Source organism: Hylobates moloch, unplaced genomic scaffold (genome assembly GCF_009828535.3).
Source record: "Hylobates moloch isolate HMO894 unplaced genomic scaffold, HMol_V3 SCAFFOLD_11, whole genome shotgun sequence".
NCBI classification, from domain to species: domain Eukaryota; kingdom Metazoa; phylum Chordata; class Mammalia; order Primates; family Hylobatidae; genus Hylobates; species Hylobates moloch.
Genome location: NW_026652286.1, coordinates 105,139,585 through 105,165,162, shown reverse-complemented (window position 1 = coordinate 105,165,162; position 25,578 = coordinate 105,139,585). Strand labels below are relative to the sequence as shown.

General features: G+C 43.1%; 1 protein-coding gene across 6 annotated transcripts in view; it reads left to right on the top strand.

The window, feature by feature from the left end:
- Positions 1-17,006, top strand: part of OPCML (opioid binding protein/cell adhesion molecule like) — a 1,137,420-nt gene extending 1,120,414 nt beyond the window's left edge. For 3 of the 6 annotated variants that reach the window (XM_032167929.2, XM_032167927.2, XM_032167922.2), the window contains one exon: positions 9,126-17,006. In XM_032167929.2, the coding sequence (XP_032023820.1) occupies positions 9,126-9,226 (101 nt within the window). In that variant the 3' untranslated portion in view covers positions 9,227-17,006. The remainder of the gene's footprint in view (positions 1-9,125) is intronic. The other 3 variants (XM_032167925.2, XM_058446709.1, XM_032167921.2) reach the window with 1 other exon arrangement.
- Positions 17,007-25,578: the final 8,572 nt, after the last annotated feature.

Here is a 25,578-nt window from a genome sequence, read left to right as displayed (position 1 = left end):
GTCCCAGATCCCGTTACACATCATGCTGTTGCCACTCTCCATCCATCCATCCATCCATCCATCCATCCATCCATCCATCCATTCATCCAGTCAACAAATATTTATTTAGTGCCTATTGTATGCCAGGAATTAGACTAAGGACTAAAGTACCAGGAGAAACAGAATTTCTGATCTTGCACAAACAAGTAAATAGACAGTTACAATAAAATACAGGAAGTGCCATGCTTGAGGAATAAAGAAGCTGCCAGCTATCAAGTGTCAGCCACACATGGCTTTAGACACCTAAGAACGCTTTGAGATAGATATTGTTATTTTTCATTGGACAGAAGAAGAACCTAGAGTTCAAAGAACAAATGATGTTACTGAATTTCCCCAGGTAGGAGGGATTCCACCATGGACAGAAGGGGCAAGGGACAGCAGCAGGTTTTGTACCTAGGTCTGTCTGACCTTAGTCCCCTGTTTCTTTCAAACCCATATACTGTGTCTCCCAGTGTGCTGGAGGGTCACAGAGGCAGGCTTGTGCCCTCCTCTCTGCCTGATGAGTGCATACTTTCTGGACTCTGCTCAATGACGCTCCATATGTAAAGCACTTGTGAGCTCCACTGAAGAATCAAGCCCTCATCTTTTGGGCTCTCATGGTAGATTACCCCTATGCTTATATTTTGTTTGTGTCTTTTTCTGCACTTAGAGGATGTAACACTATATCTTCCAGTGAGTGTTGCCCAGTAACTGTTTGTTGAATTAATAAATATATCTTCCAGTCAATGAGGGCATCAGTTATAGCCTCTATACAGTTTCATACCTTTCACTGACCGAAGAAAAGCCAAATACCCAAGAGGACTTGTAGTCCCCTCCCGTCAGGGAAGCCAAATCACTATTTTTCTGACTTTCCCTTGCGTTCTGGCCTCCTGTATGTTCCAAATCTAATTTAAAATTTAGGGACCCTCATCTCAGATCTCCTTTTTGAAGGAGGCTACACCACATATTCCAATTCTCTGTTTAGGAAGACTTTCATCACATGATATCTTCTTGCAGAGACATCAAAAGCTGCACATATTTGTCCATTTCCTGCTGATAACGTGTATGATTTTTATTTTTCAAATCCACAATTTAAATCCAGGTGGGAAGGGAATGAGTCAGAGAGAAACACCATTGCTTTTGGCTGATGACAGCAGCGTAATCATTTGTATTTTCCCCCAACCTGCAAAATGTCAACATATTAGAAAAAAACTGCAGACATTTCCCATTTCATTCTTGATGAGGTTCCTTGTCGTTCGCTCGTACCCCGCCCTCCTCGCTCTGAATCATTGACATCTGGCTATTAGCCTGAGCATTTAGAATTTAACATTGAGCGTTCAGGGTGTGCTGATGTCAGCACAGACACAGAGCTTATGGTTCAACATAGACTCAAGTCTTGTCTCTTTCAGGTTTGTGATGAGCTGATAAACTTTTTTTTTTTTTTTTTTTTTTTGAGACAGAGTCTCGCTCTTTCACCCAGGCTGGAGTGCAGTGGCGCAATCTCGGCTCACTGCAGGCTCCGCCCCCCGGGGTTCACACCATTCTCCTGCCTCAGCCTCCCGAGTAGCTGGGACTACAGGCGCCTGCCACCTCGCCCGGCTAATTTTTTGTATTTTTAGTAGAGACGGGGTTTCACCGTGTTAGCCAGGATGGTCTCGACCTCCTGACCTCGTGATCCGCCCGCCTCGGCCTCCCAAAGTGCTGGGATTACAGGCGTGAGCCACCGCGCCCGGCCAAACTTTTGTTTTTGTAGTAAGCACAAAACAGGGTGTGTTAAGGAGAACAGAAGAAAGATGATTGCCTCTTTATCGACTGGTCTTGGTTGTGCTGCAGAGCCCGTTGGTTGATCTTACTTGTGAAACAACACAGTGCCACGTTTGCCGCTGTAATTAAACTCAATGGAGGAAAAGTTCCCTTTGAAGGGAAGTGATGTGCCTTCATCAGCCAGCACCTCTAAAAATAGCTTTATGTTTCACCAACAAGTATAACACATACATCATCTAATTAGATTTCTTTGCTCCTCTTTTAATCACCAAGAACATCATTATCCTTTTGGTTCCTCATTAAGAAGGTCACACAGTTCATAATCATACTTACAAAACCTATCCAAATTTCAGAACAAAACCGTATCTTCTTAGACTTCAGATATTTCATTAATCTCACTGTGCTATCAACAAGCTCAACTTACCTATGGGCTTTTTTTTTCCTCTTTTTTAGTGTGGTCACCCTACCATCTGCCATTTTAGTAGAATTTCAGCTATATAGTTTATGGTTGCTGGAGATCGATGTCATATTTTCATTGTAATCATGGAAAGGAAAACCAGTGACACATTCCAATACCTTCATGGCTTGTTATATACACTACATTTTTAAGCTTCAAAATCTCTCATGAGGCAGGATTTCAGCAGGAAGCCTCTATATTTTTTTCTGAGAGTTCTGTGCTGAGTTTGGGTACTGTGATTGTCAACACCTGTCACTCAACAGGGTGGTGAGCCACCCCTGAATGCAGCAGCAAAAGCTTAGTGCCAGGATGGCCAGGCTTGAAGTTCCCAGTTCTTATGTGGTAGGTGTGGCTTTATTCTGTTTTAAGCCTTCAACCAAATTTTCTTCTAAAAAAATCTAATGTTTAGGCCAGGCGTGGTGGCTCATGCCTGTAATTCCAGCATTTTAGGAGGCCGAGGCGAGTGGGTCACTTGAGGCTAGCAGCTCAAGACCAGCCTTGGCAACACAGTGAAACCCTGTCTCTACAAAAATACAAAAATTAGCCAGATGTGGTGGTGCATGCTCATAATCCCAGCTACTTGGGAGGCTGAGGCAGGAGAATCACTTGAACCTGAAAGGCAGAGGTTGCACTGAGCCGAGATCATGCCACTGCACTCCAGCCTGGCTGACAGAGTGAGACTCGGTCTCTAAAAAAAAGTAATGGCAAAAACCATGATGACTTTTGCACAAACCTAGCAATTTACCAAGATAAGTAGCCTCTCAAAAGTAGAATTTGTATTTGTTCATTTTTGTTGTTGTTGTTGTTGTTGTATGTCTTACCCCTGCTGAGCTTCCCTTGTAGCCGCATGGACCTGCCCCGGCCATAATGCCCACACAAATGGATCCCTTTGCCATTTCTGAAACTTGTCTCTTAACCATATCTGGTCTCTAACTATTCTTTCTATATTCTGAAGGAAATCTTATTTGTCTGTATACCTGTCCCCAAAGTATTTTGTTGTTGTCATTGTGTTGTCACTCACAGTTTATTTTGTGTCTCTGCATCTTCATTTCAGCTTATATTTTTAAAGATGCTTAACTTCAGGCATGAAGAAGCCATTATTTTTTAACATTAAAAAGGGTGAAGGAGGAGGTGCTGGAATAATGGTAAAGGGCATAATTACATGTTCTCACTTTCCATTTATCCCTGAAAATATTTAATTAAGCCTGATATTTGTAGCAGTCATTCTAGTTCAATTGAATTATTGTTAACCATAAATAGAGAAAGAGCCCTTAAATGTGGCATTTGCCCACAGAAAGTACTGGGCTACTGAATACACTTCCTCAGAATAGCTGGCATTAATTAGGAAGTTTTTACCTGTGGTTAGCAGCCACTTCAGGCCTTTCCGGAAGGGACAAGGTCACCCAATTACCAGCCGGAGCCAAGCTTGCTTTCAGCTGGTGTTGGAGAGTAACCTTTGAGAACCTAGTATTCTAGAACACCTCTTTCTTTAAAAGCAGAACCCCTACACAAGATGCTGTTTTATGGATTAGCAATTCTTGCCTTAGTTCCAACTCTCCTAATATTTCATCATCCTTTACTCTGTACTTGATGATTGTACACACCATCTTAACTCATTCTCAGAGCAACCCTGCAAGGGTAGATAGAACTATTCCTTCCACATTTTATACATAAAAGAAACTGTTTTGGAGTAGTCGGCGGTCTTGTCCAAAGTCTTCCTGCTATTGGGTAGCAGAGCCAGAATTCAAATTCAGTTCTGACACTTAAAATCAATCCTCTTAAGACTATCCAACAGGCAGCATGTTCCTGAGATGAAAGGGATTTAGGGTTATTTGTTCCAAATGGCTTTCTTCCCAGAATCTGTGATGGTTTAAAAAAAAATTTGTCTGTTTATTTGTTTATTTATTTAGTCAAGGACAGAGGATATGCTAGCTCCCGAAGTTTGTGCTTTTTGAAGGTAGGGACTGTTTCTGTCTTTCTTTCTGAAAGCAGAGCCTAGTGTATGGCAGGGATCAATCCACGTATGTTGAATGAACGACTTCAACATTTCCCAAGGCTGGCTTGGAGCCCGTCTCCATTGTGGGATGGACACATTACCCTTTGACCTAGCCAGGAAGCTTGGCTATGGCTGGCTCCCAGTGCCCTGCTCAATGCCCCACATCCTCCAGAGCCCTCACAGCCAGTGGTCTCTCTCAGCTGCAATCTTAAGCTATCTCACCTCTTTACTCACTCCCCTACCAATATCTCACCCCAGGTTCAACATATTTTGGAACGATCTAAACAAGCTAGTATTAGTCTCCACTAAGAAAGGGACAGGGAGGTGTGCAGGCCCTTTTCCAACAGCAGTTGCCATGATCACATGACTACTTTGTACCAGGCCCTGTACTGATTACGTTCATCCTTCAACCAGTCCTGCAAACTCAGCATCATCACACCTATTTTCAGTGAGAAAACAGGAAGTATCTTGCCTAAGATCATAGAGCTGGCAACCCACAGGGCCGGAATTTAAACCCAAATTGGTCCAACTCCAACGTTGCCAGATCGCGGTCAGCGACCTTACCCCGGGGGAGCGTAGAGAGCCTTTCCTGAGGTCCCTAGGGGTGTTTTCTTAGTTATGTTTCTAGGAAATCCGCTCCTTCACCTTTCTTCCAAACCCACAGGCTTTTATCCGGGTGCATTTTAGCATCAGTTTTTTGGAATAGAACACGTCATTAAAAATCCACCTCTCAGCCTGGCATGATGGCTCACACCTGTAATCCCCGCACTTTGGGAGGCTGAGGTGGGCAGATCACGAGGTCAGGAGATCGAGACCATCCTGGCTAACATGGTGAAACCCCATCTCTATTAAAAATACAAACAATTAGCCGGGCATGGTGGCAGGCTCCTGTAGTCCCAGCTACTTGGGAGGCTGAGGCAGGAGAATGGCGTGAACCCAGGAGGTGGAGCTTGCAGTGAGCCAAGATCACACCACTGCACTCCAGCCTGGGTGACAGAGCGAGACTCCATCTCAAAAAAAAGAAAAGAAAAAAAACCTGCCTCTAGGATTCTAGGTTTTAGAGAAGAATCACCTTTCTTCCAATTTTTACCAATAAATGAATAAATACAAACATTTGGGTTTCTGACCCTATATATTGAAATTCAAAATTGTATCGTCTTGGGTACCAAGTACCTGGAGAAGTCCATGCAGCTGTTACCGGCTGAGGCCATGCTTTAAGAAAACTGTATTCAACCTGACTCTGAAGCCGTGTATGCAAGCTTCAGTGCTACCACTGCTGAGCTCAGCCTGAAGAGTTCCTTCAAAACCGTGCTCTCCCCTGTCACACAGGTGGCTCTGTAGCTTTGTTGAGCTAACATTTACAAAAGACTCATGGTAACCCGTGGGACCAAATGTGAGCCCCGAGGCCATGGGACCACACCAAATTACTTAAATTGCAGCAACCCATCACTTTTATATTAAAGCAGAAAAGCATTTGGCCAAGTTAGGTGAGCAACTGTAGCATACAGCAGCCTAGTGGGAGAGAACTAACCCAGAAACTTTCTTTTCCTCATTTCCAGTTACACAGGGCTACTGCAAAGATGCAATTAAAGAATGAGTTCATTGCCCATGGCTTTTGTCTCACACTCTTCAAGTCTAGAGAGTGGTACATAGATGTACCCACTCCAAACACAGCTGGAGAGCCCTCCAGCAGAGCCCTCACTGCATTGGCATTTGGCCCAGCTGACAAGTCTCAAATGTGCCCAGGATCTGTATGAGCAAAGTGATGTTAGCTTCACTCTGTATCATAGTGGATTAAATTCATTCTCTGGCCACAATAGCCCAGCCGTTTCTCATACACCAATTGACCAAAGGCACTTTGGCAGTAAATTGCTATGGCATTTGATACGACAAAGCAGGTGCTCATCATACCTGCTGAAGAATAAAACTTCCTGAAGCCACATAGAAAATGGGGCTGCAAAAGGGAAACTTTAGGGTCTAGAGTGTTTGGTGCCCTCCTGCTGTCTCAGGGGAGATGGAATTCTGAAGTGCAAAAGGCATGTGTTGACAGTTTTCTTTCAACTGAAGAAGGCTCTCTGGCTACTCACCAACTATCTCTCCTAACACCTGGATGCAGAATTTCCATTCATGTAATAACTCAGAGAGCTAATAGAAGAAGGACCTCACAGGTCATCAAACCCCATCTCTTCTCAATTTTCAATGCAAGAAGCAAAGCCCGGAGAGGGACCGTCACTCAGCCAGGGTGCAGCACATTCACATAGAGACACTGTATTCCCAGTCCATTGTTTCTCTCACACCATGATACTGTGGTCCCTGGAAAACCTGCACAAGTGGTCATTTTCTACAGAGAGGAAGTAGACTTGTAACAATTAAGGGCATAGATTCTGAGGACAGTGACTTGGTTCTAATCCAGCTCAAGGTGCATAAGTTGCATGGCCATAGGTAAGATGTCTAACTGCTCTGTTCCCAGTTTTCCTATTTACAAAGTGGGAATGACAGTAGCACATAGCTCATAGGGTTGATGTGATGATTAAATGACTGATTATATGTTTAGCATTTAGAATCATGCTTGCCATGTGGAGACCACAGTGTGAATGTGTGTTTTCATCATTGCCCTAAGCAGGCTGAGCAGCCTACATACGTGCTAAGTCTCCCTTGCATTTCCACTCTTGGGAACGCTCAACAGAAGCTGAATATGGCTAGAAACCTCCACCCAGGAAGCACCAAGCATCCGATGGCAACTGCTGCTCACCACCAGAAACACTCATTTCCCTTTACTATTCTGCCTCCTTCCCTCTCTGAGCCCCACTCTTCCATGCTCTGCTTTCTGTGTATATTGCCCCACTCCTCTTTGCTGTAGCTATATTCAACCTTGTGCTGATGACATGGTATCCACAGGAATGTTTCAGTTCACTGGTAGAACTTGGGATAGAATGATTCCTACACTCAAGAGTTCTACCTGTCTAGAGTGGAGCATATCAGGGCTTCAACTGTTTCTTAAGTTCAAAATAATAAATTAGACAAAGACATATATATATGTATATACATATACATATACATAACTAGTCTAGTATATATGCCATATATGTCATGAAAATACTTTTCAAGAAAAATATATACAAAAAGATAATTTTAAAGAAACATATGGGCCTTATGAATCTGCCCATATGTTTCTTTAAAAGTATCTTTATGTACATATTTTTATTTAAAAATGTAAATAAACTTACTTAAAAATCTAAATCACTCATCTTTCAAAGACAATATGTAGAGAATTACCTTGAGCTTCAACCTGAGCATTTCTAGCTCAGTGCATTCTGCAGGCCAGTATGATCTCTCAGGATGTGTGCCAGGACTGCTGGAGGCCCCACAGTCAGGCTACTTTCCATCAATATCTATGGAGCCTCCTCTGGGACATTAGCATGTCGCTAGAACCTGGATCCCGCCCTTTTTTGTGAATATTCTCTGACAAAAATGCAGGGTAATATGAGCCAGACTTTAAGCTATCAAGTAAATATGACTTTTAGTCCATAAAAGCATGCATATTTTTAAGTAGAAAGAAAAGGTATTCATGTTAAGATTAGCAGAGAGGAACAGTTGTATACTCATTGCTGAAGTGAGAGACCTGAATTTCCCAAAGTAAAATGTTCCCATCAGTCCCTCCTGTGCAAGGCATGGATCCTCACCATAACCTTGACAGGCAAGCCAAATGAACTAGTCCTGTCTAAAGAGGTTCTGCTGCCCCTCAGCTGATTTCCAGTTGGCCAATTTGCTTCTCAAAGAAGCTGTGAAGTCCTGGCTTGAGATGGTAGAAGAGGTGTACTGTCTTCTTTGGATCTCCTTTACTTCTTCACTAGTTTTTTAGAAATGCCTCTCAATGGCTTTTAATCCCTTGGTAATAATAAATTTTCCTTTTTCTGGGATACACTTGCTGCTGGCTCCTAGTCTTGTGTACCACCCTATGTGCTTGCTGATAAAAGTGATGGAGGAACACCTGGTCCGAGTTAGATACACCTGCCCTTGCAGCAGGCTGGGATAATACCAATTCATGTGATTTGTCTTCTTGAGCCATGGAAGATGAGGGGAAAAGAACAGCACTCATGATACTGTGGACTTATTTCCTGGTGGACCTTGAATGATTTACTGAGGATACAGGAAGGGACCAGAGAGAGAGAGAGAGAGAGAGAGAGAGAGAGAGAGAAGGTAGAAAAAAATCAAGGGAGAGCCCCTTGGGTGGAATCTTCAGGGACAGTCTGTTTTGGGCATGTTGATCTGCTTCAAGGCCTTTAGGGAGGCAGCACTGACTGCTGGGACAAGCCTAATTCCAGCCTTTAAAACCCATGGGGATGATTGTTCTTCCTTCTTTAGCTGCTGCAGGAGGAGCCTCCACAACACCTAGGTTGCATGCATTGAGGTTGACAAGTCTGCTACATCAACGCTTGGACTTATGTCTCCATCCCTCTCCCCTTCCTACCCCACAACCTGCTCCTTGACTCTCTGGCCCTGTGCCCCCCGACTCATCATTGTCTGTACTGGACACTCTCCAAGTATAGCACAGAGTTAGAGGCACAGCTTAGAAAACAGCCAGCAGGTCTGCCTTTCCATGTGTTGCCCTAACCTTTGGGCCCATGGGCCTCAATGACTAGCCTGAGCTTCACCTATTTACTTTTTAAGCATAGTCTTTCAGAGCAGGCTGCATTGGTCAAAGCATCCCAACAGCTTGCCCCTTTGAGTTCCTAAATACTCCCAATGGGCCTTTTCCTTTGTCTAGACTCGGAATGGTCAGCGGAAGGGTGGAAGGTGGGAAGCATGTATGTGTATTTGCTTGCCAGGGAAGCACTATGGTGTCCTTGAGTGTATGCTAATGGGTCTGTCTCTCTCTCCCCTACACAGGGCCTGGAGCAGTCATTGATGGTGTAAACTCGGCCTCCAGAGCACTGGCTTGTCTCTGGCTATCAGGGACCCTCTTAGCCCACTTCTTCATCAAGTTTTGATAAGAAACCCTAGGTCCTCTGAGCAACGCCTGCTTCTCCATATCACAGACTTTAATCTACACTGCGGAGAGCAAACCAGCTTGGGCTTCTTTTTGTTTGTTTTTTCTGTTCTTCTTCTAGATTTGTTTTCTTTTTGTTTTTGTTTGTTTGTTTGTTTGTTTGCTTTTATTTCCAGCTTGAATGAGTGGGGTTGGGGGCGGGGTGGGCAGGGTTCTACCACGTGTAGGATAATCATTCATTGGTGTGTCCAAAAATGGGGTCTGCTCCTGCTACCTTGACCATTCCCTTTCCTCTGCTTCTCTCCTCATCATCATTCCCACCAACATCCTCTGCCACACACAACAAAATGTAAGTTTCATTTGGGCAAAAATTGAGCCTCACAATAAACACCCTGAAGACACAACTTGACTCATAACATAGTGCACAGCAAGAGCTACATCCAAGTGTCCTATTATCTATGAATATTTTCTTAATGACAATGTACATATGCCCCCATCCATGTTAATTATTATCTAATTCCATTAGGGTTCACATCTTTTCTTTCTGGGACACTATCCTACTATATCCATATCTATAGATTTCAATATAGATGATTGTGCAATCTTCTGTAGCCCCTCTGCCCTACTCATTTCTTCCACCATCTGCCGAGATTTGAAGTTTGGGGCTATGCATGCAACCCAACACTAAATTTTGCAAGTCAAGTGACCAAAAAAGGGGGAGGCATTTTGAAGATAGTACTTCTCTTTTAAAAAGAGAAGTTCAACTCATAAACATGATTGATAGGTGGCTGATTTATTTAGTTTTTTTCAAGCTATCTATCAAAGTAATGATATAGTTACCCATCTACTCAAATGTCTGATTTATCTTACCATCCAATTATCTACCCACCTGTCTTCCTCTCTAGCAATCTATTTACTGTTTATCAATATATCAATGTAATTGTCTAACACTCCTTTCTATTTCTCTCCCTACTACTCACTATCAATTCATCCCCATATTAATCTCTAATCATATCGTATCTCTCCCACTGTATTCATTTATACACCATCAGCAGACATTGGCATCTTCAAAATTATCTATCAACTTCTGTGAAAGCCAACAATCTCACAGGCTAACAAAATACAAAAGCAATACCCTGTGTTGTGGACTTTTTAAAATCTGGTATCCTATCCACCCAAGGGAGACACTAACAGATGGGCCAAAATAGCAAGCTAATGATCAGTCACTCACTATTCCCAAAAGAGCCTGTGTTTTCTAAAACATCTTCTTGGGAAGCAGATCAGCCTAGAAAAGTTTTGGTTATCACTGTGGTTTTCCTTTTGCACTTGAAGGACAAAGGTGCCAGCCTTTATGCTTCTCTCAACCCTTCAAGAAAGTACGTGTCAGGAACCTATGGCTGGCTTTCCTTAACAGCAAGAACATGAGAGAAAAAAACCACATCTGTCTCTGCAATGCAAAGTGAAGAGTCCACCCACCTGACTGGGATGACTTCAGCTAGAGTCTCCTTTCTGCTCCAGTTCTGGTTTAACCTGTTTGAAAACTATCCAGTAAAAAGCTGATGGAGACCGATTACATGGCGGGTGTATTGACAACTCTGGTATTTGTTTCAGGAAGCTCTTCTAAGCTGAGGGCACTTGAGCAACTGACTTAATTTTCAAGCACTTGATTAACACAACACTGAAAACAGACGGGAGAAAGTGTCAGTGACACAGTTTCCTCTGATGCAGGCTGCTTCTCCAAGGGCTTTGGGGAAGAATTTCATCAGCTCTTCAGGTTCAAAGCAGACCCAGCATACAAACAAGAGCTGACCCACCTTTGCTGCCTTGTCTCCTGGGACAAGAAGGACTCATCCAGCGAGGTTGCCTGGGATTCAAAATAAAGGCATTGCAGACCGCACAGGTGTGCTGCAGGAACTGATCCACAGAGAGGATGAGAATGCAGCATCAATCGCAGATCTGCCCTGCCTCAGTTGGACAACCTTTTCAGTCTAAAAAATAAAAAATATGAGCACCATTGAATTCTGTGCCCTTAATGCTTAACTGGTCTTCTTCCTCCAGTATCAGTGTCCTCTTTGTTTTTGTCCATCAAAGGCACATGAGTGTGACCTCTGCCATGGGGAAACACACACAGAGATATCTATACATATATACATACATACAAACATAGGCTATCTTTGCACACGAAATGCTAAGCACTGTCTTAAGAGGTAGAGCTGGTGTGAGTGAAATTAATGTTACATTTTCCAGCTGTAAACAGACATCTGCATTTCCTAGTGAGCTGCGAGGAGCCAGATTCAGGAACTGTAAATGATGTGCCAGGAATGGCACATTGATTCCCAGTTCCAGGGATGATCATGAGCAGGCACAAAATCAGAATTAAAGGTTGCACATAGACGTTTCAGATCTGTCACCACCTTCAGCATCTGGAGTTGAGTTGGTGTCAGATAGTGTATGAGAATTAAATTGTCATCTGAGCATGCTACTGATAATAAATTTGTTACTTTGGAGTGGAATAAATGTGAAGGCTGTGAAGAGTGGACAGTCTTGGAGAACACAGTGCTTGAAATGGACAAGCTGGACCTATTCCTCACTCCAAGACTTGTTCTACAGGAAAGGGTCCATGCTTCTTTGGCCAAGATCATCAGAACCTCTCAACCCAACAAGGCTGGCTTCAGGGTCACAATGGAACCCTGCTGTTCCCCCTTCCAAAGGATACTAAGATGCCCTTCTGGTGGGTACCTATCCCAGCCACGTTTCAGAGGGAGAAAAATGCTACAGTCGATCCTCATCTGTCTGGGGTAAAGATAACAAAGTAAATACAACCCAAGGCAACTGGGGTACTCGGAGTGAAAATGACTTCTTCACAACAGACATATTTCTGCTTCTGTGTTTTTGTGTTTCTTTGGTGGGGATGGCTTCATGGGAGAGTGGCTGTCACCCACCATTTTGAAGCATATAGAACAACAAATGCTTACACAAGACAATATCCACACTTTTCCAACTTCACACATGGAGAGTACAAGGAGAAGGCCTACAGGCTAGATTTGTTCAGGGTGCCAGTAGTGGGCATGGGATGGGGGCAAGGCAGGACAAAACATACAAGTCTGAGCAAGTACATCTCTTGCAGGTTTTCCCCATGAAAAGGAAGCCAACTAAGGCTTGTTAGGAGATTAGGTGAGAGGAATTAGCTATGTAGGGACTCTGAAACCCTTCCCCTTCCCAAAACAGAGTTCATATGCACTTCCACCAAAGTAATGCCAATGAAAGTGCTCGTGTTAAGGCTGCAGCCAAGCTTGTTTTTCAGTAGTTTAACGTCAAGTGCCTGATACAGTCAACTGCAAGTCTAAACAAGCATGTTTAGTTTTTCTCATTCTTGCTTTAATTCGGGGAGGGGGGAGATGTAGAGAAGTGGTTGTGAAAACATGCACAGGTTTTATGCAGAGTACTGTGCATGACTGTTCTGCTGCAATTGTGCTCCACTGAACAGAAGAAAAGGTAAGGTTTTGTGTCAGAAAGAGGCCCCAGCCTCTTTCCTCTTACATCCATGCCTCTTACTAGATGATACATTTACAGATTGGGCAGTTTATTCTCAAAACCTGGCTAAGAAGACTATTCCTGGACTCTAGCAACTTCAAAACTGAGGCTGAGTTTCAGGATCTTTTTCTGCATCAATTCAGTCAATTTGCCTTCTACAAAGAGGAGTCAGCAAGTTCTATTTATGCTGAAAGAACTATTCCATGAGAAAAGCAGAGAACCCCAAAGTGGGCAGTCAACCCGGACAAGAGTTTATCCCTGTCGCGACATCAGGAGTGGCTGTACATTGAATTTTCAAGTGCTGGTTGGCTGTCGCCAGCCCATGGTAGGAGGGGAGGAATGGCTTAAGATGAGGTAAGATCTGGTGGTGGGGCACCTTTCTTCAATTCCATACCGACTTTGATCTTGAGAAAGAAAAACTGACTATGCATTACCTAAAACCAGCCCAAAATGAACCGGACCAACACACACACAAAAGCAGATGTTAATCCCTTTGGAATTCAGGGAGGAAGCAGCATAAGGTTTTTCTTTTTGGAAAAAAATGCATTTGTTTTCTTTTTCTCCAACAGCAAAAATCTTTTGTTTTCATTTTGCACATGAAGTTATCTTGGAAACTCTCATACCCAATTGCCACCCCTCCTATTATTCAGAGCTTCCCTGTCTTTTTATTTGAAGACAAATAAGGTTGAGCACGTGAGTAAAACTTCACAGGTGTGTAAGTAGGAAGGCAAGATTTTCAAAAAGAGACCACATGATGAGAATGCCTAATGATCACCATATGCAAACAAACAAAACTGCCAGTCTCATTTCCCACATTTCTTACTTAAGAGAAGTAAATGAAAGGAAGAAGAAATAGATTTGTAATTAAAGATGTGACAAAAAAGATAGGGCTGAGCCAGTTCAATTTAGCCTTCAGGTGCAGAATACTTAGAGTCCAAAGAAATGTGGAGTGGACTTAATTAGATGCAATTGTCTTTATCCTGAAAGTAGTCAGCTAAGCCTAATTTCCAGCATTTTGAAAGAGAATCCTTTTTGTTTCTTTCCATGGTGCCCTCTTTAAGGCACAGAGTTGCTCCACACCACTGGGTGGAGAAAGAAAGATTGCGAACCCTCGACCATCCTTTTGAGGCTACATTCTATGTTATTTGGCAGATTTATAAAGCTATCAGTGATAACAATGCTATGTACTACAAGCTGCCCTTGTGTTAGTTAAAGGGAGCATTTTTAATCATTCGGAAATTTTCGTGACATGTAAAGTGCAGTTGTGAGGAATGTGTGGGTGTACGAAAATGTATCTGTCAAGTTCAGAGTCCTTTAGATTTAAAAAAAAAAGTTATGACTTATCAATGGTGCCGTTATAGCTGTGTCAGACAATGGGTGTGCCCATTCTCACAATTATCCTTCAAAAAAAAAATCTATGTTCAAATGCTTTAAAAATTTATCACATGATACAAGAGTATGACTTTGTCAGCCTTCTAGAGTTCTTTTTTTCTTTTATTTTCGTTCGTATTTTTTCCTTCAAAAAATCAGTGAAGACTTGATTTCTGTCAATAATTGTATTAAGGGTGAATATACTACCTGAATTTTGTGCATGTTACATTGTAGTTGTAACGTTTTCTAATTCAGGATGAATACGAGATGGTTGTGATTGTGCAGTGTACCAATAAAGTTCGAGAAATTTGTAACTTTTAGGGGGCTGTTTATTAGGACATCTCATTGATATCCAGGACGGGAAAAATATGAAGCGAGCTGTGCTTCTCCCATATGTGCGTTTTTGGCCTTGGAGAGTAGATGCACTCAGAAAGCCTGGAGCTGCACCCCCCACCTCTCTCTCTCCCTCCTTCTCTCTCTCGCACACACTGTAGAAAGCAGCCTTAGCACTGTCCGTATTACATTTGTATATCAAAGATCTATGCTATTTACAAACAATATAAAACGTAGCTGCAGCCTCAAAGTCTAAATTGTTTGTTGGTGTAGGCTAAAACGAAAGCAGAAGAGAAGTGTCAGAAAAATAGGGGTGAACAGATACTGCCAAGTTTGGGTATTTGAGTCCCTAAGTTCCTGTTGCTTCATTTCTTGAAGTACACACCACGTTAACAAGGGTAAGTATGAGAAGACATGGGGTCGAGGATGTACACTGATTCTTAATAGTGTGTGCCATTAGATGAAGGTTTATGCGTGTTAGGTTTTACTTGGGTTAGGTTTCATTCAGCTGAGGCTTCTTGTGGACTAGTATGAGAAAGAACCTCAGAGGAGGGGCTCCTTTCCTCTGATTGCCATTTCTAAAACATCTTTCTCTTCCAGTGAAACCCCAGCTCCCCTTTCTCCATCAGACATCCATCTGCTTTCTAAAGAAATGGATATTAACTTCTTTTTACACCTCAGTTTCTCATTAGCCATTTGTATATAAATTAAGCCTTCCCAGTTCTGCCATTAACTAGGTGTGAGATCTTAGACTGGTAAGTGACTTTCTTAGCCTTTGTTCTCTCATCTGTATCATTGGTGAATTTAATTACACCACTTAGTGTACACTGATTCAAAATTATTTGGCCACTATTTGGTTTATTTTGCAACTACGAGATTTCTTAAGCCTGTCCTCAAATAAAGCTTAGGGACAGTGACTAATTATGATTTGATAACTGAGTAGAAAGTGTAAAATTATTTCATTAAATTTACAGCACACGTAGCTTCTCTGGCAAAGTCCCTGAGCTAAAGTTATGAGTCTTATATTCTTGTTGGCTTCCTATGTAGACAAGGGCTAATCCTTTCATGACTCAGTCTCCCCTACAGGGAATGGAACACAGATAAGTTGATAGACTAGACACATATTCTTTGTAAACTGTAATGGCAAGTAAACACTAGGCATCAATAATTGGGAGTTTCCAATTTCCTCTGGCTCATTGTAAAATTATGATTCATCAAGGGAATGAAATTCCAGTTCCCCTAGCCATCTCAGTACCTTCAGTACTCCTTTTCTTGTTGCCTTTTTTTCCTTCCTTTTCATCATCCTCTTCCTATCTGCACCTGACCCTTTCTTGCTCCTGTTCATACCACAACATTTACCCATCCATCTGCTATCAGTCTCTCACTCCATTTAGCCACTCAGCTCCATCCATCATCCATGAACCAATTTATTCTCCCATCGGCAAACTACTCAACTATCCATTCACATATTATTTTCCCATTTATCTAACCCTTTTTCCATCTCTATACTCATGCACCTCCTTAATGTGAGACTGTTTCTCACTCATCTATTTATTTAGACCATCTATCCTTTCCCAGCTGTCAGTCCATCCACCAGGCATGCTCCAGCTAGCCTTTAGCAGACACACCTGTTTACCAATCCACTTCAAGGTAATGAAAATCTTTGCTGTTATCTCACTATTCCACAAGGGAAGCTTTATCTAGTAACTAACTCATAAGCATGGCAGCTAAATGATTGGATGCATTTTTATCTTTGCCCTATGAAAATCCTATATACACAGAAGTGGCCTCTGGAGATATATTAAGGGCATTCCTCTCCCTATCAAGGTGTATTAAGTAGGAAAAGCATGGGGAGTTTGGAGTGGAGTGGAAATACCCAGATGAGCAGGTGTAACACTAGGATTGTAGTCGTGCAATGAACATAACAAACAACTGAAGAAACAGACAGGAGGGACCTCAACTGGCAACTGACCTCCTTCTTTCCCCACAATTTAATTTGCTGTTGAATTAATTATTCACTTTGAGAAAAATTCACGGGGAGTGGTAGCTGAGGCCAAACCCTATGATCAATTTTGAAAACCAAACATCAAATTAGAAGTGATGCTACCTTCTTTTAATATGTTCATCCAATCATAGGGATATCTTTTTTTCTTATATTTCCCCATTTAGTCATTATTCATGCATCACATTTAGTCAGGAACTCCCCTTGAGGAGTTCACATTTAAGATCTAAAAACTGCTGTATAAGAAGAAAAATTACAGTTGAGTATGGCAAGTATTATGACAGAGATATGAGGAAATGACTGCAAAGTGCAGAGCAAATATTGTGAGATGATTAGGAGGCATTCTTGCTTTCCCCCATTTCTTCCACAGGGATAAAACGCTGGAATGTAAACAGCTAACAACAGCTAACATAAGCTGCAGACATAGTGCACAGATAAATTACTACAAAAATAATTGGGTTACAGGATCATACACATTCGGTATTCAATAATTTATCAATGGTGTGAATAACATTTGTTAAATGAATGAGTACCATGAAGGCAGCTGAAACTGCAAGTGGCCAAAGGACCACACCGTGCAGTTGATGACAGGGTAACACAGACCTGTTGGAGAGGAGGAAGCAAGACCTATAATGTCAAAGCTGGTTAGGAAGCTGGTTATACAGTCTCAGTCCCACATAGGATTACTGAGCATATCACGTTTCACTGGCTCTAACACCACGAGCCTTGCTGATGAGGGAAAGAGAAGCTCCACCTGGGGGCATGCGCTGCAGCTGAGGCATGGAGGGGTAGGCGGAGCTTAAGTGTGGACTTGCTGAATAGACCCCAAGACTAGGCTTCTCCAGAGAAGGCTAACACTCTGTGATGCAGGATGAAATACCTGGGTCATTTGCATGTCAGCGTCCCACAGTGTCTGTTGTTTCGAAGATAAAAATAGTCTTAGTTTTACCTCTCCATGAATTCCTCTCTCCCATTTGACATACTGCCTTGCCTTTACCATGAGTTCTCCAACCAGCTGGCTTGTTTCAGAAAACCTGACCTCGCAAATTACCTGTTATATTGTCTTAGACCAATTCCTTACCCTTTCTGAACTTCAGTCTCATCTTTAGTAAAACAGTGGTAATAATACGCATCTCAGTAGAATAGCTGTGAGAATTATTCCACTTCTAGATATGAATAAGGGTGTTTAGCATAGTCCCAGGATATATCAGTTACTTGCAAAGTAAACATTCGTGTTTTTTTTCTCTTGTTCTTCTCTCAGACTTCTTTTATGTCCTCACTTTCCTGAGTCTTTTGAAGATATAATTCAACTGTGTTGAAAATTCAACTTCGTTGAAAAAATTAAAAATTATAATTTATATGTAATTTCTTTGTTGAAATTCAAAGAGGAGAAACACATTTCTGAGTCTTAGATTATTCAAGAACACAAGGTTGGAAAGTGGCATCAATAAGGTTTTGGTAGAATTCCAAAGGAGTGTTGAAGCAATAGAGTAGAACTAAATTTTTAGTCTAAGAAACATAAATCAGATAGCCAAGTTATGACAGGTACTGAGGATTCAAATTGAGAGACAGAGTGTATATCTTCCAGAAAGTCCCAGCCCAGATTCCACAGCACAGCACATGGTAGTTTTTAATCAAGGGCTTGAGGAGCCCAGTAGAAGCTACTTAACCCAGACAGGAGGGCTGAAGGCATTCTTCCAGAAGACGAGAGATCTCAGCTGAGCCTTCAGGAAGCAGAAGGACCTAGCCAGGGAAAGGGAGAGGGAGAGGGAGAGGAGCAAGTGACTGTGGACAGAGAGACATCGTCAAAGAGCACATAGAGGCACGAGAGAAGCCCAGCATGGTCAGGAAACTGTAAGTATAGATTACCCCATGAGGGGTGCAGGCAGAGGTGCATGGCAGGAGACGAGGTCTAGACCCTAAAAACCTCTATGGGGAATGCTGATATACTGGGACTTGTCCTGAAAAAAAATAAGGAAGATGTTGAAGGATTTAATAAAAAGAGCAGCTAAACTGGTTTTGCAGTTTAGAAAGATCAGCCAGGCAGCAACAGGGACTAACTGGGCAATGGTCACACTGGGAAGGGGAAAACATGTCAGGAGTCATTGAAATAATTCAGGTGAGAAATGATAAGAAGGAAATAGAAAAAGCAGGCAAGTTGGGATGATTTTCAGGGGTAGTTTTGATGGGAGGGCCCGGAGGTATGGGGTGATGGAAGATGTAGCATATGGGGAATACACAAGATTTCCAATTCAGCCAACTGGACGGAAGATGATACCATCCTATGATTCTCAAAACTTAAGAGAATGATGATGTTCCATCCAATTTTTGATAGATCCAGTTTTAAGTATCTGTAGATCCTCCAGGTGGAGATGTTTAAGCACCATCAGCATTTTCCTAAGTCATCTAATTATATCCACTGCCATGCAAAAGGGATGCCTGATTTCCTTTCTCTGCCTCTCGCTTTAATTCCAGAGGAACTCTGGCTCCTTGGATCATCCATCTGCAATTCATTTATCATCCTCCATTTCCTCTGTATCCTGATTTTGTCTTAAAAAGGTACTGTTTTTTTTTTTTCTGCTTGTTGTGATAGAAGAGTAGACAGCAGTTCTCTGATTAGGCAGTAAAGGAGTAGCAGATGCTTTAAATGGGGACGGGGAAACTGGCACAGCTGTCCCACTGCCTCGATGAAATTTGGCACTTCTCGGGCCTCACACAAAGGGCCAAGCCGTTATTCACTGGGTTCTGTGAGAACAGCTGACCACTGAGCGTGTTCGAATGAGGGTGGATTTTTCTCCTGATTTGCCTGTAATATTACAGTGATGCAAGTTCTCTTTGTATTTTCAGCACATAGTTTGATGCTTGCTTGCTAACAAATTCCAGAAAGGTTTTTAAGCTTTCAAACCTCATCAGAGAGCCTACCTCTGATTAAGAGTGATGCATTTCATTTGAATGACTTAAGGATTGAGATATACATTAAGCTTGTTCCATTTTTTTTTCAATGATCCCAGAGAGGTTCTCCTAAAACTAGAGGTGGCTGAATCTCAGCAGGAAGCCACAGTGTCTGACTGCATCCAGGTGGCCCTGTCAGCTCACATCCAGTACAGAGCCATGTGAATTGGGTCTATATGTGTTCCTCAGGAGGCAAGACAGCATGGTCTTTCAGGTCAGGGAGAACCAAGTTGAAATTCTGATTCTGCCATGTACTGGCTGTGTTCCTATAAGCTTATGAAATAATCTCTTACAGCTTCAGTCTACTCATCCACCACATAGAGCTGGGAAAGAACTACCCTGTGACATTGCTATGAGGTGTATAAGAGAAAGAGTCATAGGAAAATCCCTGCACAGCTTCTTGCCTGTAGATGCTTGGCGTGCAGTGGTAGACAATCAGTAACTTCTTTCCTCATCCCCTTCTCAGTCTTCTGCCTCTTCCAAGCCACCCCACACCTACCACTTATGATTGTCTAGAAGGCATCGTGTAAGGGCTGGTTTCGATTAAATATCACATTACCAGATTTATGGTTGGGATTCCATGAAATAAAACATGTAGGGTGCCTAACAAGGTGCCCAGCTTCTAAATGCTTAATCATATCCAATTCCCTTTCCTCCATTCTCTGCAGCCATTTGAGTATAAGTGAACCGGGTACAAATGCATAGAGGATGCCTGTAAGTTGTCTGCTGCCCAGACCCTGAAGGTGTACAGGTGCTTTCCTGGAAAGCACCTGTATACCTGAGAACATAGGCAGCCTGGGGCTCTGCCCATGAAGCCTGTCTCTTTTGCTCTTGATCTTGTTTCCTGTGTGGTGGATTTGCAAGGATTGTTGCTCTGGTTACAAGACCAAACCACTTCAGTTTCTGTCTCTTTGTCACTAAAGGTCTCGGGTGAATCAGCTTATTAGAGAAATAGTCACTGCATAGTTGAATCAGCTAGGACCGTACAAGGACTCACTGGAGGTCCTCAGACACAAAGCTGCCAATTCTCCTCTTGAGGCACACAGAGGCTCAGTTTCAGTGTCGTGGCAGTGTGGACAGCCCCATTTGTGATTTCTCTGTTTCCTATTACCCACCTTGTGTGATGGTGGCCCCAGTGCTGAGTCAGTCTGCTTGCTGGGATGTTTCCACTTTGATGTGAATTTCTTGTTGAGTTCGTCTCAAAACTCCCCATTGTCCCTGCCTCGCTCTTTCCTGTACTCACCTCTGTTCTGTGGGCAGCTTCAGCACTTTTCAACCTACCCCATTCTTCCTCTTAATTATTTCCTACCTTAAGAAATTTGAAACTGCTATGGAAGAGAGTGAGACAAGAAGTGAATGGCTCCATGCAGGCGAAGAATTCTGCCTTGTGAAGACATGTTTTGTTGTAGTGCACAGGGAGTCTGCAGGTGAATCTTCTCTCTCTGCAGACCCACTCCTGTTCCTGTACAGCAACCTCAGGACAGTAGTGATACATGTGCAAGGAGCAGAGGCTGGTGAGGGAGCTGAGCAAGGATGGAAAGCTGTTAACATTTGTGTATTTATGGAAATCACGTGAGAAGTTCAGGCTTTCATGTGTCCTAATTCATATAATATTCAAAGCAATCTTGGGAACAATGTGTTATCCTCACTGAAGCTCCAAGGCCCAGTGTTGAAGACTAGCAGGGGTGGGGTTCCAAGGCAAGTCTATCAAATTTCCAACTATGTGCCCTTTCCAGTTACACGCCAGGTTGTCTCCGTGCTTAGGGGTTCACCCCGTGTTCCAAAACACACTGGGATTTCTTTAACGAACACAATAGAAAGTCACTTCAGGCTCTTGCATGACTGCCTTATTTGTGAGCTTCCAGAAAGCTCACAAAGTGGAAAGGATGTCTGTCTCTTGGAAGAAAAGAGAGTTTCCATCTCTTGGAAGAAAGGAGGGCAGGGGTTCCTATATTTTGAAAGAAAACAACATCAACATTCTAGGCAATCTCTTGGCTGGATTCAAAGGCCAGGTGCAGAAAATGACTGTGCTCTTCAGCACTGAACCTGTCCACCTTCCCACTGGGGAATGAACCACTGGGGGTATAGGCTCACCTGAGGCTGACCTTAACCCAAGGATGGGTCTCAGAGCCTAAGAGAAGCAACAGACAAAAGAATCTTGCAGTCCTAAAAAGAACTGAGGAGGTAAGAGAATTAATTTTAGACTCAAAGTTCACAATGGAGTATCATATGAGTAAGAAGAAATCTTTGCTTTTTTTTTTTTTTTTATTATTTGGGACAAACAACAGAGGCTGACAAAAATCACAGCCTGGGAAGAGAGATTATGGACTGTAAAATATTGACTCGATTCAGTTAAATATGACTCCACTTATATGGATTATAAATATAAATATATATGTCTACTTAAAATCACCTACACACCCATCTCTTTATCTCTCTACCTTTCCATCTGTCTCATTTTTCCTGTCACCTCCACGACAATGAGCACAATAGCAGGAGGTAGTTTGTATGTTTGCTGTTTTCTCAATATCTACAACAGTGCCTGGCACAGGGTGGGCATCAGTATCCATGGAATGAACGAATCCTTGGCTTTTGAACTGAAGAACAACATAATCAAAATGGTCCTCTGAGCTGAGGCCTTGCAGAGATGTACTGGATAGAGCGAAAGGGGGAAACCAGCCCCAGTAGGCAGGGAAGGGGAGGCGGGGGAGCTACATGTTGTCCGTGTTTGTGGTCATGAGCATCTGATGTAGGAGGTGGCCAAGGCTGGGAGGGATGGATCATACAGATATGAAAGATATTGAGAAGGGAGGATCGACGGTATTTGTCTACTTATTTTGTCTGAAAGGAAGTGGCCTGAGTAGCACAAGTAATTTCTTTTCATCATGCTTTTGTTTGTTTGTTGTTTCCTCTGGAATAGTGATACTAATCTTATATTTTTATAACCAGTCGTGTTTGTAAGAAGCTTGGGTTTCACTGCTCATATTTTTCAGGCAAAGCACCTGCCACACAGAGGCCAATGCTTTGCCCTAGTCTGACACCTAGTTAGAGGCAGATGAGAGCTGCGGTCCAGGTTCCCTGGCTACTCATCTATTCCTGGTCCCCTTTCCTCTGCTGGCCAGCCTCTGTTCCCAAGCAAGAAATTCTGTCCTTGCACCTTCCCTCCTGCTCTGGGGTAGTCAAGTTCCCACCTCATCAGTGTACATTTCCTCTTCCCCAAAATGCCCTGTGACCCCAAAAGGGAAACCTGACCTAGTTCCCACCAGCTTACACTGCACCCTTGTACCTCGCCTAAGAAAGACTACACAGGGCCGAGTGTGGTGGCTCACACCCGTAATCTCAGCACTTTGGGAGGCCGAGTGGGGGGATCACTTGAGGTCAGGAGTTCAAGACCAGCCTGGCCAACGTGGTGAAACCCTGTCTCTACCAAAAATATAAAAATTAGTCAGGAGTGGTGGCAGGCACTGGTAGTCCCACCTACTCGTGAGGCTGAGGCTGGAGAATCACTTGAACCCAGGAGGCGGAGGTTGCAGTGAGCCGAGATCGCACTACTGCACTCCAGGCTGGGTGACAGCAAAGCTCTGTCAAAAGAAAGAAAGAAAGAAAGAGAGAAAGAGAGAAAGAGAGAAAGAGAGAAAGAGAGAAAGAGAGAAAGAAAGAAAGAAAGAGAGAAAGAGAGAGAGAGAGACTGCATGGCTAACTCAACCAGGAGGTGGCTTATATCCAGTGGATTCCCAGTGCCACAGCCTCCTTTCCCTGAGCTTCTGCTGTGTGCCAGTACCACACTCAGCCTGGTAAAGAATGGAGTGGCATAAAATGTGGTCCCTGCCTCTGGGAGTATAGGATAGAATTGGAAGGACAACACACACGCGTGACACACACACACACACACACACACACACGCAAGCACAAATTCACATGACTAAAACCTGAGATGGTGAGTAGTCCTTAGAGGTCACATCCCAGTGCTGGAAACTTTAGGGGTGATTACATCACAAAGACTACTTGAAATGCTCAAATGCCCTCCTTTGCCTAATCACACACCTCCCCACCAGTGGAGCTCAGGGAAGGCTACCTGGGGGAGCAAAGCTGAGAAAGATGGCAAGTTCCCCTCCCTCCCCTACCCAGCCTGACCAGTTGTTCCCAGGATCCATTGTTCTCCCTCCATAAACAATAAACAGCACTCAGAGGGAAGGGAGGTCCAAACACTGGGGTGGGTGGGCGCCCAGCTGCCATCCTCTGTGCCACATCAGTAAACAGCAACATAGCAATCAATTGGGCTTTTTTGATGAAGACAAAACCATAGAGGAAAACCATTAGAAGAGGTAATAAAGGCCCTTCTTGTACAGTTAATAGAGAGCCTCCTGGATGGAACAAGACCAGCTGTTGCTACTGAAAATTTACTTCTGTTTTCAAGTTCAAATAGAGACTAAAACATTATCTTCGCGGGAATTGATTTTACGTCTTCCAAACACATATGCCACCTTAATTGTGATTTGTGTGATAGTTCAGCTGCTGAAAGCTTTCGTTTATCTCTACCTGGTTAAACAACTTTAAATAATAACAAGTCAATATATCTGTCTATTGACCAGGGTTCTTCTCATCCCCAGAGCACACTGCTGAAGAAGAAGATACTTAACCCTTTGTTTCCCTAGCCCTGCCACATATCTCATTTTTCATGTGCTCAATGGGGAGATATAATTGTTTAAAAAATGGAATGAAGCCAGGTGGCATGGCTTACACTTGTAATTCCAGCAATTTGGGAGGCTAAGGCAGGAGGATTGCTTGGGGCCAGGAGTTCAAGACCAGTCTAGGCAACATAGTGAGACCCCCCCCATCTCTATAAAAAAATTAAAAACTAACACCACTGTCTTCCTGACTACTCAGAAGGTTGAGACAGGAGGATCACTTGAGCCCAGGAGTCAGAAGCTGTGGTGAGCTAGGACTGGGCCACTGCACTCCATCATGGCTGACAGAATGAGACCCTGTCTCAAAAATAAACATTAAAAAAATAAAGAATAAGGACATACAGGGCCTTCTGTGATGTGCTTTCTCATGGTGGGTTTGAGATTTTTTAGCCTTAATGCATTCCTTAAAAGATTTTTTTAAGTGATTTTTGTCAAACTCCTTGGCTAAACTAAAAGTAAAATGGAAACTGAATTTCCTCATTCGTTTTACTTGTACAAAGTGTTTTTGGACTGAGATTGAGAAATGAATATTAAAGATGGCAGCTTGTTTTAGAAGACCTACATAAACAAAAAAATCATGGCCTTTCGATAGTGTTTCTTCTAAGGTATGCCTCTTCTCATAGAAGGGCTTGATGTTCTGTGAAGTGAGGTGGGGAGGAGGGGGAAAGTGAGATTCTTTATTGGTATAAACTTAAGCCTAGAATACTTCAAATAGTGAATTTTTGTTGGTAATGGTGGTGATAAGGTAAAGTTTGGCTTTTTCTTGATTTTTGTTTTTGCTGGACTCCATCATGGATCACCCAATAGGAAGCCAGGAGTGAAGCAGACTGGGAATGCGAGAGGTCTTGTAGCCAATGCCCAGCCCTGCAAACCTGCCAGAGAAGCAGAACAGAGCCAAGTGGAAGTGGGTCCTACTAGGCAGGGTTGGGCATCTCTCCCTTATCCAGCGGGGTCTGCTTCTTGGAGTCAAGGGTCTGTCATGCATCTGAGGGTTGGGGTCTATCTCTCCTCAGGATGACCCAGTGTTCAGATGGCAAGAAGATGGCACTGTCCACAGCCCCAGCTCTCCATGTGACCACCTACCACAAGAGTTCCCGCAGTGTTGGCTTGGCTTATGAACCACAAACACACAGGGAGGGGTGTGGATGGGGAATCTCCCACCTGCATCTGGTCTGCTGGGTAAAATCCAACTGGTATCAGTGCAGTCCAAGTCACTGGGAGGCGTGCAGTTTGTGCTTCTGGGAGGAAGAAAGGGAAATACAAGCAGTGTGCACCATTCTCTATTAACTGCCCTGGGAATGAAGAGGTGAGGCAGGCTGTATACCACAGCAGGTGTACATCAGGTGTACAGTTCGGGATCCATTCATTTGTTAGGAGTGTTTTCTAGTATTCACTAAGTACTTGAAAGCTTGGTTTCTCGGTTCCTACCATCCCAATTCAGGCCTCCATTTAAAATGCACAGCCCCCCATGTT